Consider the following 19,485-nt stretch of genomic DNA (forward strand, 5'->3'; position numbering starts at 1 on the left):
TCGATCGTACGATCGCAGTATTTGCGCAAAATCCTTCGACTTCGTTATTCAAAGTCGAAGGATTTTCATTCCCAGTCGAATATCGAGGGTTAATTAACCCTCGATATTCGACCCTTGATGAATTTGCCCCTAAGTGTTTTGTCACAAAATACACTTTGCAATGTGCAAAGGTTTATTACAAACACTGCGAATATTCGAAAAAGCTATTTGGACGCAAACTTTGTGAGGAAGTCGTTGAGGTCCATAATCGGTCAAAAAGGACACAAATATGGTCGCTAACATTCGCAGTGGCCTTTGCACTAACGAAACATATTACATTCCCCCAACAGATTTTAATTGTGGTTTTAAAACCACTAAAATTCTACCTTTAATAAATGGGCCTCTCAGTGTGTGCTATATTGTGATGATCATGTAGTCTAGTAATCCCAGTGCTAGCATTGTTTATTGGGATTGTAGGATACCAGTCACAATGCAATGGTTTTATAATGAGCAATATCAATGTGTTCTTTTTTTTACTCAATTTTGTAACTTTTCATTCCAGTAACCACTTTTATTATGTCCCACTAATATCCCCTGACACCTACAGCACATTTGGTCCCTTCTATGTGCTATAAAAAGATATTATGATGCAGGCCACAGAACTGTATATTAAGCTGCTATGTCCTTATGTCATAGTGTGAAAACCCAACTGTTGTTTCACAAAATGTATTGCTCATCACAGACAGCAGATCTAATCTTGACAACAGAGAACAGACTGTCCAGCATTATTCCCAGCATTCAAATGATTACTTCCTCAGAGCAAGAGACTTAATAACTGATGGGTGTCTGTCAAAGGGTTTAGCTCCCTTTCGCTAATGTACAGAATTTCCTGCTCATTTAAACAGTCACACATTATAGTTTTTTAAAAAATCAATTTCATCCAGGCCTTTTGAGATGACAAGGGAAAAACGATCTGTCAGCAAAATTGTCCTCTTCTTCCTGTGGTGATTTGATGTTATATAAAGAGATTTTTTTTATCAAAGGTCGAGTTGATTTTTACTAAAATTAAAAAAAACTTTTTCCGTGATTTATTATACCCGAACTTGGTAATAACTTGAATCCAAAAATACTCCAGCTAAGATCTGTCGAGGTCACTTAGAAGTCATTGGCAGATAGATGTTTGTAGTCTTCACAATGTTCATTTTTTTTCAGTGAGTTTTGCTCAAAAACTCAAGTAATTCGAGCTATTCAAGTTTTTTTCCACCAAAAACTCGATTAATTTGAGTTTTCAGGTTTTTTGCCCCAAATTCAGCGATTCGAGTTTTTTCCATTTGAGTATTTTCTTAAATCAAAAAAAAATTCAAGTTGTGAGGTCATTCGAGGTCTAAACAAACTCACAAACCTCTAAAACTCGACCTTTGATAAATAACCCCCTAAATGTTCAGGTGCAAAATATCAGAAATCTGCATGTACCATTGCCTTAAGTTTTATATAACATATAAGTTAGATAAATAACAATGGACTTAATAGAAATATATCTATCTAAATATTGTAGAGAAGTCTACAGCCATAGGATACCAAATTTAATTTCTTAGTGCACTCCTCTATCACAGTTGCTCTCAGTTCTATAAATCCACAGCTGCCAAACACTATATCAATTCATGGCATGGGAAGATAAATGTTTCCTGGTCTCACTGGCTGATATTTGCATTTGTGAATAAAGTCACTGTAAGAAAACATGGAAAATGTTGGGCTGGTGGGAGTGGGGGGCAAAGGTTCAAATCAGGAAGATAGTGTCAAAAATTGCCAGATTTTTTTCCCTCAATGCACCTTGCCCAATCGTATGGCATAATTCTTTACACCTCTATTAAAGAGAGCAGAGAGCTATACGTGTCCAATAAGAAGCCTTCTTGTGGCAGCCCCTGAACATCCTTATGCATTATGCCACTAAGCCCCTTACTTGGCCATTGTTATGCAATAATTTAATATTATTGAACCATAGCTACTCTGAAGTATGGTTCTGGGAGAATCAAACAAAAACTGGAGTATAAAAAACAACAACTGCAAGACAATCAGTTTCAGTCTTTTACAAAACTGATAATCTGTAGAAATGTTTAATAACTGGGGGTTTACAAGTGTCATAACTTTGTTAACCTGGACAACCTGAAGCAAACTGAAGGCTAAAACGAGCCAAAGTGAAAGGAATAAGACAAGGAGGTGGGTAAATATATATTTTATAAGCTAATAAAAAGTAGGTTTACCAAACATTTGTGCAATGCTTGTCAATTTTTGAGGCTTAGCAATTCAATAGGTTGTTAGAGCTCAGATATACCAATGAGCCCTAGCATCCCATAAAACAGTTGAACACTTATGACTGCTTTAATGAATATGAATGTGTCCTTTCTTTCTTAACAATCAGAAAATGTTTACATTTTAATAAACATGCCTCAATTAACACTGAAGAAGAGTATATAGGATATTTAATGGTGTTCACATGTTCCTACAATGTAATTGTATCACTATCACTATCAATGTTGGAGCATGCAATTATTTAAAAAAAATCCTTTTTCTGTATTCCCAACCCCAGTGGTTATGGAAGGGTCTGTAATATCACAGCATGATTGATAAATACTGTCATAAATAGCCAGTGTGTTGGAGTGTTGGAGATACAGTATAAGTACTGGTGGACCGGAAGGAATATTTGAGTACTAATTGCTTATATACTAGCAATGCAGACATGGTAATATAAGTCATAAGCAGAATTCTATTACTACTAATTCACCTACCAATAACAGCCTTGTATTGATCATTATAGATGATGGAATAATCCAGTAAAGAATGCATTCCTCCAAAAACAAGGTAATGTTCATTCAAGAACAAAGTACTTGTGGTTGGAGTTTATAGCAAAATGAGAACACGGTACTCTGGGGATATGTTATTCTTTGTCAGGGTATGGCTCCCTCTGATGCGTACCCATTTCTACTCTAGTATAGAGATAACTAATGGTTCTTATGACTTATTGATGCTTCTTAGAGTAAGTAGACATTACATTGCTTACAGTACATGCCTTACCAGTTATTGAAATAACACTTTGCTGATTCAATTACATTGCATTTTTGCATGTAAAAAATGTTTTCCCACACTTATTCAATATTCATATGGAGAGGATAAAACTTGTTTTTGCCCACTGTGGGCTGAATATATTAAGTATATTATGGGTTTAGAATGTATTATTAAGATATCACTATGCAAGTTGTATCAGGTGAACCAGTATAACTGTAGTGGCTGAAATTTAATGAATCCACATTAGTGTCTGCCCCAATTGAGCGTACACTCTAAGAGTTTAAAGTCTCTGTTACAATTGCTATGGTCAATTTCACCAGAAGCCAAGTAACCTATATGTTTTTGGAGTGTGAGAGGATACCAAAGTACCCACATGAAATCCATGTAAATGACCATTTTACAGAATTACTATTGGTGGGAAGCTTAGAGGAAGAAAGAATTCATGTCAGTAGCTCCTATGTGTGTCTCTACAAGACCTACTTTTGTTTGTGGAAAATATGTAACAAACCTTTCCTCTAGTTTTATGTTGCTCCCACTAGTTTTACATTTACACTACCCCCAATGTTCCATAACAAACAAAAAACAATAAAAAAAATCACATAGCTTACAAGATTAGGTGTGGTTTCTATAAAATCCAAAAATAAAATAAAAAATATAAAAGTCATAGTGAGGCAAAATGTTATTTATCCATAAATGTAGCCTAAATTTTTTTTTTTCTAAACAAGACATCCAGAGCGTACTGTTCATGTGTTGCATGGGTCTCTTATATGGCATAGTTTATATACCTACTCTTACTCACTATTATTCTAATGAGGCTGAAATGGCAGATTTCCGTAAGGCAGAAGTAACTAGAGCAAAGGCCCAGCTCATTCCATAGTGTGCATACATTGCAATTTGTGTTTGATGTTTATTTTGTACACAGTAAAGCGTTGTTGAAATAGACATGAACTGCACAATGTCGTACTAGACATTTCATGAAGTCTTAGTCAGACCAAACAGACTGACGAATTGTCCAAAGAATGAAAATTATTTTGCTGAAGGCAACATCTTTGATGACTTTACGCAACAGTCATCTAATAGTTACATGCTATATATGGAATATGAATGCTTGCTCTGATAAAACTCAGTTCAAGCCATGGCCAATAAACAAGATAGCACAATCAATAAAGGAAGAACATTGTTAACTGAATAAAATTATAATTGGGACAGGCTTGAATTTGCTGGTGTGGGGAAGCTGCAGCTGAAGGCACACATATAATAATACACAACTCCCAGATATTGTTTATAATTTTTCTTGTCCACTCTTAAGCTGGCCATAGACACAAAGATACTGTCCTACAAAACAAAGATTTGTACCATTTGCGGACTGTGTGTGGAATTTCCTGACATTTTATTTTTTTAAGACTTACATCGGCGACCGATAAGCTCTCTGCATTTATTGTATTGTATGTATCTGACTTACCAATGGATGACATTACTATTTGTTGGACATAAGTTTTGTACAATTCTGCCTATCAATAATGGACAGAATATAGACTGAGTTGTTATTTCTCCTACTTATGTTAATAAGCAATGTAATATTCTTCATTAGGCTTTTAATGTATTGCAAATCTTAATTGCGCATTATGAATCTTTAAGACCAGCTTACAGATGGAGTCAACTTTTGGAGCAAACGTAACAACTTTTTCACTAAGAAGTTTTATTACATATACTGCACACTATCATAAACTATAAAATTCGCTATCCTACTGTGGCGCGAGGGGCAAACTGTTCTCAAAGGCAACATTTATTTGCATTGCCACATTGAGCCCATGAACACATTCAAACTTTCCATGGACGCAGTGCTAGCTTTAATCATTATTAAGAGGCTATTTAGGGCTTTCTCATGACACAGCCTGTACTCAATTATTTTATACACATGTAACACCTATTTGGGCCACTCGGGGTTAATTCACCAGCTAGAACACTAGAGCATGGGTTACACGCGACTTACACCCAGGGCAGGGCCTTCGCTAAGTGGAAGTGTTCCCTCTATGGTGTAGTGCAACTACATCCCCCCCAGGCTACTGTGCACACAAAAACAACTTGGGCGCCAGGAGGTTCTTAACAATCAGGAACGGTTTATTATGCCAAAAAGGGCAAATGACCACAGGTTTCAGTACTCACGCAGGAGTTGAGGAAAACAGCATATTGAGAGTTCACACAGATCAAAGGCAGGCTCACACAGAAAGTACACAGGCAATTGCAGTACAACCTTTCCCTCCTGGAAGTTGTCAGGAAAGCAGCTTCTACCCTACAGTCCCTCTTCACTGAGGTCCCTTACTGGAGGCAACACACAGAGCCTCTGGGAAGCTACTCCCTTACTGCAAATCCTTGTTGGAGCTTCAGCTGCTCTTTCTCTCTCACCTCTCTGCCTTTCTCTCCTAGAGAGACTATGACAAGTCTGCCCTAGTATATCTGTTCCTCATTCACGGGGTTTCCTGGCCCCCGACTTGGACACATGCCTTCTTCTGGGCCTATTGCACTCAGTCCCCCTGAGCACATCCAGCTGAATCACATCCAGCAAAAGAGGAAGACGCCACTCCCTGCACACACTATATAGGAGTGAGTCAGAGCAGTGTCATCAAATCTCTCAGCCTATCACTGTAAAGGTTATTCTGTAACAGGGATTCTACCCAATAACCCAAGGAAATGGTGAAAAGATTAACTCTATAGGGCCTGTATCCCTATAGGGCCCTACACACACTATCAGGTTCTTTTGCATATTGACTTTTCTGATTTCTGTTTCAGACCTTTATTTTAAATATTCCCAGGGTAATTTCTCAGCCTCTAGGCAAATTTTGATAGTAATACACCCTCTTCAGGACACTACCTTACACCCTTAAAAACGGTTCTTGAAGAATGCCACTTTTATTCACACAAGCATTTAAAAGTAACTCATTTTCAATGGATTATATACCTGGGATCAAATACACTATTTACAGAACTGTACTGTATATTTACCCTCAGTCAAAAAATTCAGTTTTTTTGTATACTTGTTTATAAACAGTAGTAGTAGAATTTGCACATGCATCCATAGTGGGTCTAATATTACATTTAATGAGTTCATCTCTGATTTGGAGGATAGTATTGTAAGAAGTCTGTCTGGATCCATGCAGGATAATTGAATCAGGCATCTTTGCAAATGGATCAGGAAAAACCCAGTGTGGGCAGTTTAGCAGCAGATCTGTTTCACTGTTCATCATGTAAACTTGGTATTTAAAAAATAAAGAATACTTATATGCGTTATGGGATAAAGGTAGGCAAATGCTTGATAGAGTAGGACCTAAAGGTACTTGGGCTAAATTGAAATGAGGCAAACCCATAAAGCTTAGCAGAATATTTAGCTAGTAGAGAATTTTTTTTAGATAAGAAAAATAGCTAGTCTAACCTATGTTTTTTTTTTTTAACCCACAATGTACTTTTTCCTGCAGCACGTGCAAATGGAGCAACCACTGTTTGTAATGAGTAGTGAATAGAGATATTTGAGTGCAAGTTGTGTAAACTATTTATGAACCAGCATGAAGGTGAGATATAGGCATCCGTTGTATGCCCAACACTAGTGTAACATAGATTATATACTAGATAGCACGTATATGGAGCAACTCAAGTTATAGTTGCAGGAACATTTTAATAAAAATACATTTTAAATATGTTCATACATGAAAATTATGTGATTTTAATATTTTATGAAAAATTCTAATATGTATTAAAGATACAAAGAGGTTCATTCTGCCATACAATACCACCCCACCCTTGTTCCTTCTTTCCTGCTGCAGCTGGAGAGGCTTCAGATTTTCATTGAAGGAGAAAGCGATGTCCCCCTTGTGGTAGCTCTCGGATACAAGTTCTCAGCTTGCTGTAATGATCCAGACAAAATCTAGCTGCAGCTTAGTATTGAATTCAAATGATATCAATCTGTGCTCGTGCAGGTCTCGGCAAACTGAAATGCATATCTCCTATTATTGTTTTAATTGTGTGATGGTACGTTAGGTATGGGTCCATTCAGTTCCAGTTGTTTATTAATAATGACAACATCCCGTATGCAGATTATGCATTTAGCCTCTGGAGTACAAGGTTGATGGGATTTTCTCTTCTGTGTATTTCGACTAATGCGCTGTGTCAGCTCAAATCATTTCCTGCACATTATTTTTTAATAAGCTCTCAGACTGAAATCCACTCAGCAATATACTGCACCTTCAGAGCAAGCCATAAACAAATAAATGCTGTTACCAGCCAGCAAAATCACATATGCATCGATTGTTGGATGTAAACCAACTGGTCAGTGTGTTCAACAGCATTTTAATCAGTCTAGAACTGTTGTTTAAATTATGGGGATACATTCTGAGAATATTACATTTGGCTGCTTATATTATGTCCCCATCAATTCAAACCATTTTGGTATAGAAGCAGCAGTCTGCCTTGTAACGCTCCCCTGATCGCCCTTAAAAAAACATTCTCTCTGCCACTTACCAATTGCTCTTAGCCACTACTCATAGTAACACCACAATTAATTAACACAGATCAACCTAAGTCTGCAATTAATATTGCATAGTCCACAACCCGAGGGTACCTTGGCCCACCTTACTGTGTGTCCAAATCATAACAAAAGTGTACATTACCTTCCCAGAATGCACTGTAGACATTGATTTGTATCAGTTCCTTTAATTGCAATCAAATGCAAATTGCCTTGCTTTTTACCCATAATACAGCATTTTCCCCCATAATTGCGGCACTCAGTAATTCTCAAATCTGAGTTGCATCAATCATATCTGACAGATAATCCCAATCTGTCAACATGAACACAATTGGGTTTGTGTTTTGATGCATCTAGTGGGAGTTGTGTTTCCATAGCACTCATTCAATATGGCAAGTCTGGTATGTGTATTGTCACAACCCACTGTAGGAACCCTGGAGAGACTGTCAGATCAGGTCAAGGGTGGGGTGACTTCAGAAGAGAAAGGATATATGCACTGGCAACCATGTAAAAGTGCAGAAGTGTACAGTATTGATGCAAATACCTAGTCAACAAGGATCATTTACAATGGAAATGGCACAGTTAGTAACACTCTTTGCACTTCCACATAGTTACCGCTTCCTATGTCTCACCTCCTTTTACAAAATTTGAACAATTCTGTCTACTGAAGCATCTATATAATTGTACCTAGATGTCATTTTGATGGCGAGCATTGGAAGTGATGTCATCTGGACATAGAAAATGTTCACAGTAATTGCATCGAATTGAAGTGCACATGCAAGTGCATTGAATATTGGAGGCAATACTTATCATTTATAGAGTTTTTTTCAGCTCTGTGGAGAATGCTCCATTCTTGTAACTAGAGCAAAAATATGGTTCCCTTTTTTCCCAAAATCCACTTAGGTTTTAATTAATGGATTACTGCACATTTACCCTGTCTTGTACTGTACCTCTAGCCCAGAAAATGTTATAAGTGAGACATATGAGTTCTGCATAAAAACTATGTGCCAGCTTATACAATAATTGCTTTTAATTGGTTCTATGACTGGAGCAAACCAATTTTATTAATCCCTAAAATCCCTAATGCATGTAAAATCAATGTAAAGTTATGTACATAGGCGGCAGTAACAAGCACACTACTAATGAACTGAAATGCTGTATCTGTTGTCAAACTAGAGATCGGAAAGTATTGAACATTAGCAGCAGATATAGTAGCAAACTCATTAGCTCTGTGGAGGCACAGGATAGCAGAAAATACAATATTCACATACCTGTAAAAAGAAAACAGACAAAGCAGAATAAACACAATTATAATAATAATTATCTGTATTACACTTTGAATACGCTGCCCTTGTTTGGAAAAGAAAAGACTTATGAGCAATCAAATTCATTAATTAAGCAATAAGCCTATGGGACATGTGGTGCTTGCAGGGAGTCCAATTGTCTTTGCCATTTTTGGCATATTTGACTTTTGTTTAGTGGTGACTGGTGGGAATGGTTGTTTTTAAAGGAAAACTAAACCCAAAAAATGTATGTGGCTAAAAATGCCATATTTTATATAATGAACTTATTGCACCAGTCTAAAGTTTCCACGACTCAATAGCAGTAATGATCCAGGACTTCAAACTTATCACGGGGGGTCACCATCTTGGAAAGTGTAGCGACACTCACATACTCAGTGGGCTCTGAGCTAAGCTTAGGGGTCGTCACAAATTATTGGGTTGGCCTGTAATATAATCTGATGCTACAGGGCTGATTATTACATTACATTCTCTTTGTGTTGCCATGTAGTAATTATATATATATATATATAATGGGTTGAGTGCAGAGGAATCTTGTATTTGTCTATATATATATATATATATATATATATATATATATATATATATATATATATATATATATATATATATATATATATATATATATATATATTAATTGCAATATTAATTATTATTCTATGTGTACTGTATATTTTGAGTCAGTCCCTAAGCTCAGTAACTGACAGCAGCACAGAGCATGTGCAGTGAATCAGCAGAAAAGAAGATGGGGAGCTACTGGGGCATCTATGACACAGATCTTCCCTGCTAAAGGGCTGTGGTTGCCTTGGCCTGGTACAGAAGCCCAAAACATAATGTACAACACTTCTAGCCTAATTCTTTAGTTAAGCTTTAGTTCTCCTTTAAGTTAGAGGTCTCAAGATAAAAATAGGTTATAGAATAGAATTATATACAGTAACATTGAGTTGAACATTTTAAGATTTCCATATTTTGTTTTGAAAGAGTTCCAGCTTTGTGAACTGAAAAAACACAAAATGCAGTAACAACTTTGAAATACTGTCTATACTAGTTTTGTTCCTAGGATTAACACAACAGACTTAAATAAAATGACATTTATAAGGGCCACACACCCACTGGTTTCTATTATTTATAGACAGTGGCTTCAAAATTTTGGCTAATGTGCAACTACAGAAGTGTCAGGCTCCCACCAGAACATGGAGGTAATGGGCAATGATTTGATAGGCACTTTGCTATATCTGTCAGATGTATGATGGCAAGGGGACATTACAATGACACATTCCATGAGGCATTTCACTATATTCAACATTTTAAAGGAAAGTGAAGTATGTCTGAAATATTTTTTTCTGAAGAATAAGCCTCATAATTATGTAACACTTTCAGCTCTTTTTATTTGTATTCAATATATTATTCAAGTACAAAAGACATTTTCCAAATAACTTTGTGACATTTTATGTGGACCGTGTGACATTCCTGTCACATCAGCAGAAGAAGTAAATGACATCTTATGGTGGCTGGTGTTTTTTTTAGCAGGTAAAATGATCAACTGGAACTTTTTTCTTTGTCACAATACAGCACTAAGATTTTTAGCATAATAATGCAATTTAGCATATGGACCTTAAGGCACACACATTATATATATATATATATATATATATATATATATATATATATATATATATATATATATATATATATATATATATATATATATATATATATATATATATATATATATGTAACTGGGACCAGCTTTCTAGGGGTAACACAGACAGCTCTCCCTGTGTCTTTTCCCAGACTGGAGCTCTCCGATGTGTCTTGAATTATCCACCTGAGGTGTCAGGAAAAACATCTGGGCTGGACTAGCAGTCCCACTCTGTTAGGAACATAGGAGAAATGCAAACTCCATTCCGGACTTTCCCTGGTATCCAGAATCAGTTAAGGTAAGTAACCACTCCAACTAGATGAACAGCTAGTATGGTCACAGCTATGCACCAATAGATTTTTCTATAAGAAGCTGAGAGTTGCAGTCACACATACTATTTAGTGACAAAGAAATTATAACTAATGGTATATTAAAAGTATGCCCACTATTTGTCTGTGCTTAGTCCAATTATAAAGAAACCCACTGTTTTACACCAGCAAGCTCACCAATATGAGACTGATAATGGCAATTCCACATGGTGTGTAAAAATGGCTTCTACACAGACACTGTCTCACTGCAGGCAAAGGGAGAGTGGAAGGGAGTTCTGACTGTATGTAAGACTACCCAATCACACCCCAGTGTACTTATCACCCACCCATCCACTATCTGACTAAAGCCATGCAGTTAATACAAACAAGACTGCCCTGATAGGCAAAACACCCATGAAATGCACTTAATATGTCATTAGTGTGTGAGTAGTAAAAGTAGCACCAATATACAGTAGATCAATATTATATTACTCCACACTGTTATCTTAACAAAAAATATTGCGAGTAAGTAGTCATTCCAAATAAGTGAATAAACCGGAGAGTTGCAGTTACACATGGTATGAAAATACTGGCATTTGCCACTTGACAGGCACTGTCTCACTGTAGGCAAAGGATGGGGAATGGGAGTTCTGACAATGTGCAAGACTAATCATTTGCACCCCAGTGTGCTTATTACCGACCCATCAACTATCTAGCTAATGTCAAACAGTGGAGACAAAAAGCAAAGTTTTAAAGTACCCAGAATGCCAAAAAAAGAGTTGAGCAGCAATAAATGTAGTATTATTGATAATGCACATTTCACTTTAACAGAAGCTTCCTCAAAGGCTACACACCAGCCAATACTTCCGTTTTTTAACACCAGGGATATCAAAAGGTAATGCCTACTGGCTCATCATAGGAATGCCGATTTACCGCACCTCCCCAGTCTGTCTACCACATTCTCACTAAGAGCTCATTAGTGAAAGGGAGATCACCCCTCTATTTATCTACCGTATTCTCCAGAAGAGCTCACTACTGATAGGTAGATCACCTCCTCCATTTATCTACCATATTCTCCCTAAGAGCTCACTAGTGATAGGTAGATCACCTCCTCCATCTATCTACCATATTCGCCCTAAGGGCTCACTAGTGATAGGTAGAGCACTTCTTCTATCTCAGAGCTATCGACTCCCCTGATTTTTTTGGGGAGTTACCAGCTTTGCAGCTGTGTCCTCCAGTCTCCCTGCTACATTCCCCCGATTTCTGACAATTGCTACCAATTTCCAGCAATTTGCAGGCAAAAATAAATTGTGCACTGTTTCGGTGCCTTCAAGAGAGGCTCTGTGCATGCGTGACATAACTTCTGCTGACATTGCATCCGCTAATGTCACAACCTGGAAAAATATTCAGCATGTCCCCCCAGAAATCCTACTCAAAAGTTGACAGCTCTGTTATCTATCTACATATACAATTCTCCTTATCTACCTGTACATCTATATCATAATATGCTATTACAGTTTGACAAAGTCATAATTACGGTTCATTTGAGTCAGCCCAGGGTCATATTTACTGTATATATAAGCTCCCATGGGCAGCCCCCTGTGTGCCTTTAAAAGAAACCTGTTCCCTACTTACTAATGGTTAAATCCAGGGGCAACGATGGGAGGGAAGGGGGGTTATGTTTTCATCAGGACTCTTATGGAACCATCAGCCTCACCACATTTGTGTAACTTGGAGGAACATTAAGATCAAGGACTGCAGAATACCAGAACTGGTGGCTCGACTGCACCTGGACTATGGGACACTCTAGCACTCTAGGTAAATCCTTCCAGTTGGTGGCACTCACTGTTAGCTTTGAATCTGCTAATTTTCCATCAATGCAGCTGCATTGTACTTTCCATGATGCTGGTGTTTTTCCCGAACATATTGCACAAATTATTTTGCAACATACCATTATATTTTTGTGGAAATAAGTTATATGATTATGATCTCTTAAGTGAATCTTTGGGGTAAATTAAAAACATTACTTTGTACATATACCCATATGGTTAGCTTATCACTATTTGCAATACATATAAACCCAAAATCAATATGCAACCAGTTATAGACATTTGTAGAGGAGGAGGAGAACATAACTGTGAAAGTTTAATGGTATTCCAATATTTTGAATAAGGATTCTGTAGAACAACGTCTGTTGCCTGAAACAAGAGAAGGTTTACATTTTTTAATAATCTCATTAGTATTAAATGTTTTTTCCCTGTGGAATTTGTTTCAAGAAGGCATGATAATTCTGCTCCAATAGAAAAAAAGTACAAGCACTGTACATATTTTCAGCATTCAGTTAATCTGTTTTTAAGAAGCAACACAAGCAGTATTACAACGGCCTATGTCTTTCAAAAGGTACCCCTGATCCTCAGTAACTTATTTTTCCACATTTTCTGAAAATCTTAAATGTCGAACAACTGCAAAAGTGTCAAATTTTTAATTTTTTTAATATTTTATTCAGTGAATGTTGGCTATTTCTATCAAAGAACTACACTCAGAATACTGGAAGCAGATATATATGCTTGTAAATAATGCATAGGGAGTAATGTGGGCAGCCTTGTTTACTCAGTGCAAACCAAGTGACCCTTTGTTCTTCACAATATGTCAGTCAAGAAAAGTTTAAGAAAAGGTGATAATAGGACATCTCTTGGAAGAAGAGAAGAGTAATGTAATAAAGTCGGTACCGGAAAAACTATTCTCTATGCGAAAAGTTATGCTTTGCGGGAACAAATTTTGCTTTGTGTGAATTTAATATAGCTTTTGTGAACCAGGAAACTGTTTAGCAACCAATTCTGACAGTGACCGTTTGCAAATTTTATAGTTTGCCCCAATGCGCAGTAAATGTAATAAAACTTCTTACTGAAAAAATGTTTTCTCCAAAGGATTCTGACACCTGCAAGCACTTCTAAAGAGTGTGCAATTAAAATTTCGAAATGCAATAACAGTTTGATTAACAGTATTACATTGCGAGATGTGGATTTTTATTCTTATTGGTGTGAATTGTTTTTCTCTTTGTGACTTTAATTACATTCCCCCTAATACTTTAAAGGAATGTTTTGGTTGTGTTTAATAGTCTTTATTACACTGCATTTAGTACAGATGTTTTATCCTTGGGTGATAAACCTAATGATCATATCATTTAATAATATCATATAATTTATGGTAAAAATACTGTATATACGATGACATTAAATAGAAATGTGCATATTTTACAAACATGTTGATATATTAGCAACCAACTAGGGTTTTCACTGATATGAGTGGCTGGCCATTTTAGTTCCTTTTATTTTTACTGCTTCCTTTGTCCAGAAGGTGGAGTACCTGCTCAATTATTGTGCTTTCACTTAGAGGGAAAATTTAATTGCTAATAGAAATAGCAGAGATTACTATCTAAACCCAAAGCATGTTGTGATATAATAGAAGCCATGTTTTAAGCTTATATACCTCCAATAGGGATGGGCGAATTTGATTCGTTCGGCAAAAATTCACAGCCGGCGAAATGATGCCAACGCCCATTAAAGTCTATGGGCGTCAAAACATTTTGACGTGTTGCGCCATACAAGTTTATGGGCGTCATTACCGCGGCGACACAAGCGAAAAAATTTGGCCCGGTACTGCATTATGCCCAAGTGGTTGGCAAGTAGAGTTTCTTCATCAGTTAACGATAGGAGTCATGGCATGCAAATACTAAAGGGGTTATTTACTAAACCTTGAATTTATCTGGTCGGGTTTTTTGGGGCAAAAATCATTTTTTCAGGATTTGCAAAAAGTCAGAATACGAAAATCTCAGGCCTGTCGAGGTCATGTATAAGTCAATGGGAGATGTCCCTATCCCAATTGGAAGTTATCTTGGTCTTGGTCTGCGCTGGGTTTAACCTCGATAATCCAATAAATTCAGGGTTTTCAGGAAAAACCTGAAAAAATAGTGCGTTCCCCTTCATAGCTCTGTCAAAAGACTTGTTCTACCAAAGTACCCTGAGTCTGAGCCATACCGCTGTGTGATACTTAATATCCTCCTTCATACAGATCCTCCTCTCTCTACTGCCACTGTAATCTACAACACTGACACAGACCCACCAACTACCTCCTTCTATCAAACCTAATACCTAACCCTGTTTTACTCCAGATCTTCCTCTCTCTACCACCATTGAATCTACATCACTGACACAGTTCCACCAACTACCCCCACAGTCTCCACTCCCTCCTTATAGAAATAATATCACCTTAATGTTGAGATTTGGTTTTTTTGTGCCTTAATGTATCTTTGCCAGATTATGCTAATTATTATCTATTGTCCACACTGATAACCGCCATCTTCAGTGTGGATTACTTTTACTTTGGTATATCTGATTTAGAATAAGTCTACCATTGTTTATTTGATTATCTGTATAGATTTATTGTAATTGATTAATCCATTCCTGCTAACATTAGGGCTCTGGAACAAAAACACTAAATCACACAATCAGCAATTACATTTTCAATACATTTATTGACATATAAAACGTTTATTGTCTTTTACACAATAGACCTGTAGGTGAACCATACCATGCACAGTTTGTGTTAGCAGGTTACGTTGATAAGGGTTACTATCAAGGGTCAAAAATTTGTATGTGATTTTTTACACTGGATTGAGTGTTGCAAACCACGGTTGTATGACCTTTAAAGTACCTTGCTACATATAATGATAAAAATGTAATTATATCACAGTGTTTTCCCTTAAAGTAAGACCACACCTTCCACCAGATTTTTTTATTATATGTATTTTATTTGTATTTATTGTTCTCATTGTGCTTATAAAATTAAATAGCAATTTTTATTAGCACTTTATGGGGGGTTCAGAGCTACGGACAAAACAAAGATTTTTCATATCTCTCCTGCTACGGGGTTAAGCATGTAATAATTAAGAAATGCAACAAAACCTGTATGCAGCTTCCAAACTTGTACTTTTAGTCTATAGTTTCTTTCTAGGAGGTAAAATGTAAAATACACTTATTGGCACAAGTTTGGAAATTTCTGCAACAAATTTAATAGTTCACTATGTCATTTTCACAGCAAAATACTGTATATGGATTTAGGAAAATGTCTTAAAATACCATGCACCCTGCTTGCTATAACATTTCTTACACAGTACAACATAACCTTTTATATCTCTGTAACATCTTGAAGCATAAAGCATCTAAACTTTCAATATATTTACAAATTGAACAAAATATCTACATATAAAAGCTTACTTAAAATTAAACTTGATGCAAGTTATGAAAAAGCAATTTATTGGCAAATGAAACTCAGCATTGCTTCAACCATAGGTTGCCACATAATTTCATAGGAAGCTAAACCACAGTATTGGAATCGTTTATGCAAGATCCATATTTCTCATGGACAAAGGCCATAATCCTTTGCTTAATCCTGTTAGTGGCTTTCTCTGCCTTATTTGTTTAATGAATTTTCTCTTTTTTTGGAGTGTTTTTAGCAATGGTATTAGAGAAAATTTCCCATCAAATTTAAATACAAAATCCCAACACGTAAATATTAGGGGTAGATTTATCAAGGGTAGAAGTGAATTAGAGGGAATTTTCGAAATAAAAAATTTTGAAATTCAAAGTAATTTTTTGGATACTTCAACCATCGAATAGGATACTACGACTTCGATTAGAAGTAAAATTTTTTGAATATTCGACCATTTGATAATCGAAGTACAGTACTGTCTCTTTAAAAAAACTTCGACTTCAATACTTCGCCAAATTAAACCTGCCAAAGTGCTATGTTAGCCGATGGGGACCTTCTAGAGCAGTTTTCTACGTTTTTTGAAGTCGAACAAAAATCGTTCAATCGATGGATCAAATCCTTCGAATTGTTCGATTTGAAATTCGAATTCGGTGAATTCGGTGAAAAAAACCTCGACTTTGATATTCGAAGTCGAAGTAAAGCCATTCGATGGTCGAATTTCCAAGTATTTATCACTTCGGAATTCGACCCTTGATAAATCTGCCCCTAGAAGTGGAAATTTTTCACATTCCCATTCATTCATATTCTATTTGGTCTCAAAGAGAATCTGTCAATGCTATTAACTTGGCCACATATAGTTGTGGATTTCAGATACTTATTTTTCAAGAATAAGTTTTATTAATTTCATTATTACTGTTGTTGAGATAATAACAGTATATTAGTGTGTTTCTTCGCACCAATATTATGTCCTGCTGCAAGTAACACAATCATACTGTTTGGCAATCAGTGAGTCATTCTGGAATCAACCAGGTCATATCTAAAAGTCTCACAAGGACACACATTTCCACACACATTTAGACTGGAGGAAAAGCATTGACACAAATTTTACCGTGGGAGTACTCGCCTGGTGATGATGATAGTAATTTCACTTAATGCTTTTAAAAGGTGCTTGGATGCCTTTTTGGACAGGCAAAATATCCAGGACTACAGTTTACATGTGTATATGTATGTGAATGTATGTCAAGGCACCGTTGGTAACAGTGGTGGCTGTTTTTACCTAATGTGGGTCAGTGATGCTGAAAGGTATACTGGGAAGTAAATGAACTTCAAGTCCCTTTACTAATGTCCTTTTTCAACCCAATTTAACTTTGTAACTATAAGAAGCTCATAAAGCTACCTTTATATATCTCAACAACTGAGAAGGAAAAAAATGCTATTTGTGATACAGCTTTAGAACAAATCCACTTTAGTGGATATGTTTATCATCGTGACAGTTGCAATCGATTTTATAATTGCTGATCAGTTACTAGAATGTGTTGTTACAGAAATATGTTTGAGCAAAACATTGTTCTTTCCTCTTCAGGTACTCAAAGCATGTTGTGCTTAAATTCCTTTTGCGTATGATGGGTCTTTGTGCTATAATGCATATGCTGCTACTATAAACAGATCAGAACAGAGTATAAACACTGCAGCAAACATGTAATATCCTATAGTAATTGTTTTCCATTCTCTTTTTTTTTCATAATTCCTGTCTGTACAAACATATATCTTATTTATGCCGAAGATGACACTGCAGTAAACTAACCTGGTGTTACAACTATCAGCAAACTTCAGAGGAGTAGTGCATTATGGAATGCATATCAAATAAAGGCACTGAACTATATGATTATGAATACACAAAGACGATTCAGTTCCATCGCTCTTCAGTGACTGTGACAGAAGAAATTCCACAATGCATAGCAAAGCATATGATTTTTATGGACTCTTAACAACCTGGTTTAAACATGGTTTACAAAATACAACACTGGTACATCATACTTTAAAATAAGGGGAGTAGAGAGCATATATTTGGATCTCATTAAGCATCAGCAAATGCAAGTGTCATACTTAAATTAATTTGCCATCATATATATTTTTATATATATATATTTATATAGATTTCTTGTCTTTTAAAAAAAGACATATTATAGATATACAATAAAGTCACCAACTTCACCAACAATGTCAACCAAGACATTGAAGCTCTATACATTGTAATACTACAGTAACACTGACAACGAACTCTATACCAGGTGTCTGACTGAGGACTGCATAACAAAGAATCAAACCATGTTTTGTCTGTGAAATGTGCATCATTCCATGCATTAATACACTTTAAGGAGATAGCATTTACAAATTAAATTTTTTTTCAGTTGATTCGACATCCATTTCCACAATCTTTAAAAAATAACATATGCCATGGATTAAAATATTCCATGTTGTACTTTTTTTCCACACAGACATCAGGTACCAATTGAACATGTGCAATGTAAATGATTGGCCGAGCCTTGAATATGCCTCCATTTTGTGTTTCTCATATAACCTTATGATGCTTGGGTGCATTACATGTAAGCTTGGAGAAGAAAAGTATGACCATGTCCTGGTGACTAAACAAAGGAATTCATGGCATTGACTGGGGATGGAGCTTCAGAGCTTTCATTGCCTTCTACGGGCTCTTTTTCTTTCTTCCCACTATATTGTCCAATAAAAGAGCCATCTTCATTAAACTGTCCATTTACTCCTTCTCCATAGTCAACTAAACTGTCATCACTGTCATCTTTTTTCACAGTTCTGTCTGAAGGAGTGCGGCTGCCTTTTTTAAGCGGCTTGTGGTCTTCTGCATCACTGTGGGAAAAGAACAGCACTGCTGAGTGAAGGCATTATCTCTTATCGCTTCTAACACTCACTAAAACCTGACCATCAATGCAGGATTAAGGTCTTCATGGTGGTTGATAGACTAATGAAATATACGCTTGTACACATCCAAGCCAGGCTGTATAAAGTGTGCTTGTAATGTCATAAAACACACAGAATATTCTACTATTATATCAAAAGAACTATGTTCTGAAGAATTTATGACCACATGGACCATGTGCTTCTTCTTTATTTCAATATCAGCAGAGAAGTAAAAGTGTTTATAAAAGCCCACACCAAATTTGCTATAGTAAAGATATAATGCAATAAAATGAATTATCTAGAATATAGAAAAAAATTGGAGAGTCTACCTATATTCACCAAATGTCCCATCATCCTCTTTCATGGGCTGTATTTCTGGATCTGCATGGGCATCTTCTTTTTCTTTGACTTCAGATATAGAATACATTTTGTTATAGACTTCATTTTAACATACAGAATATATGCAAATAG

General features: G+C 36.2%; 1 protein-coding gene across 16 annotated transcripts in view; it reads right to left on the reverse strand.

The window, feature by feature from the left end:
- Positions 1–17,657: 17,657 nt before the first annotated feature.
- Positions 17,658–19,485, reverse strand: part of nrcam.L (neuronal cell adhesion molecule L homeolog) — a 130,523-nt gene continuing 128,695 nt past the window's right edge. For 15 of the 16 annotated variants that reach the window (XM_041585052.1, XM_041585049.1, XM_041585047.1 and 12 more), the window contains 2 exons: positions 19,344–19,422; positions 17,658–18,963 (listed from right to left, as the gene is read on the reverse strand). In XM_041585052.1, coding sequence (XP_041440986.1) covers positions 18,726–18,963; positions 19,344–19,422 — 317 coding nt within the window. In that variant the 3' untranslated portion in view covers positions 17,658–18,725. 16 annotated transcript variants of the gene reach the window in all.

Source organism: Xenopus laevis, chromosome 3L (genome assembly GCF_017654675.1).
Source record: "Xenopus laevis strain J_2021 chromosome 3L, Xenopus_laevis_v10.1, whole genome shotgun sequence".
NCBI classification, from domain to species: Eukaryota; Metazoa; Chordata; class Amphibia; order Anura; family Pipidae; genus Xenopus; species Xenopus laevis.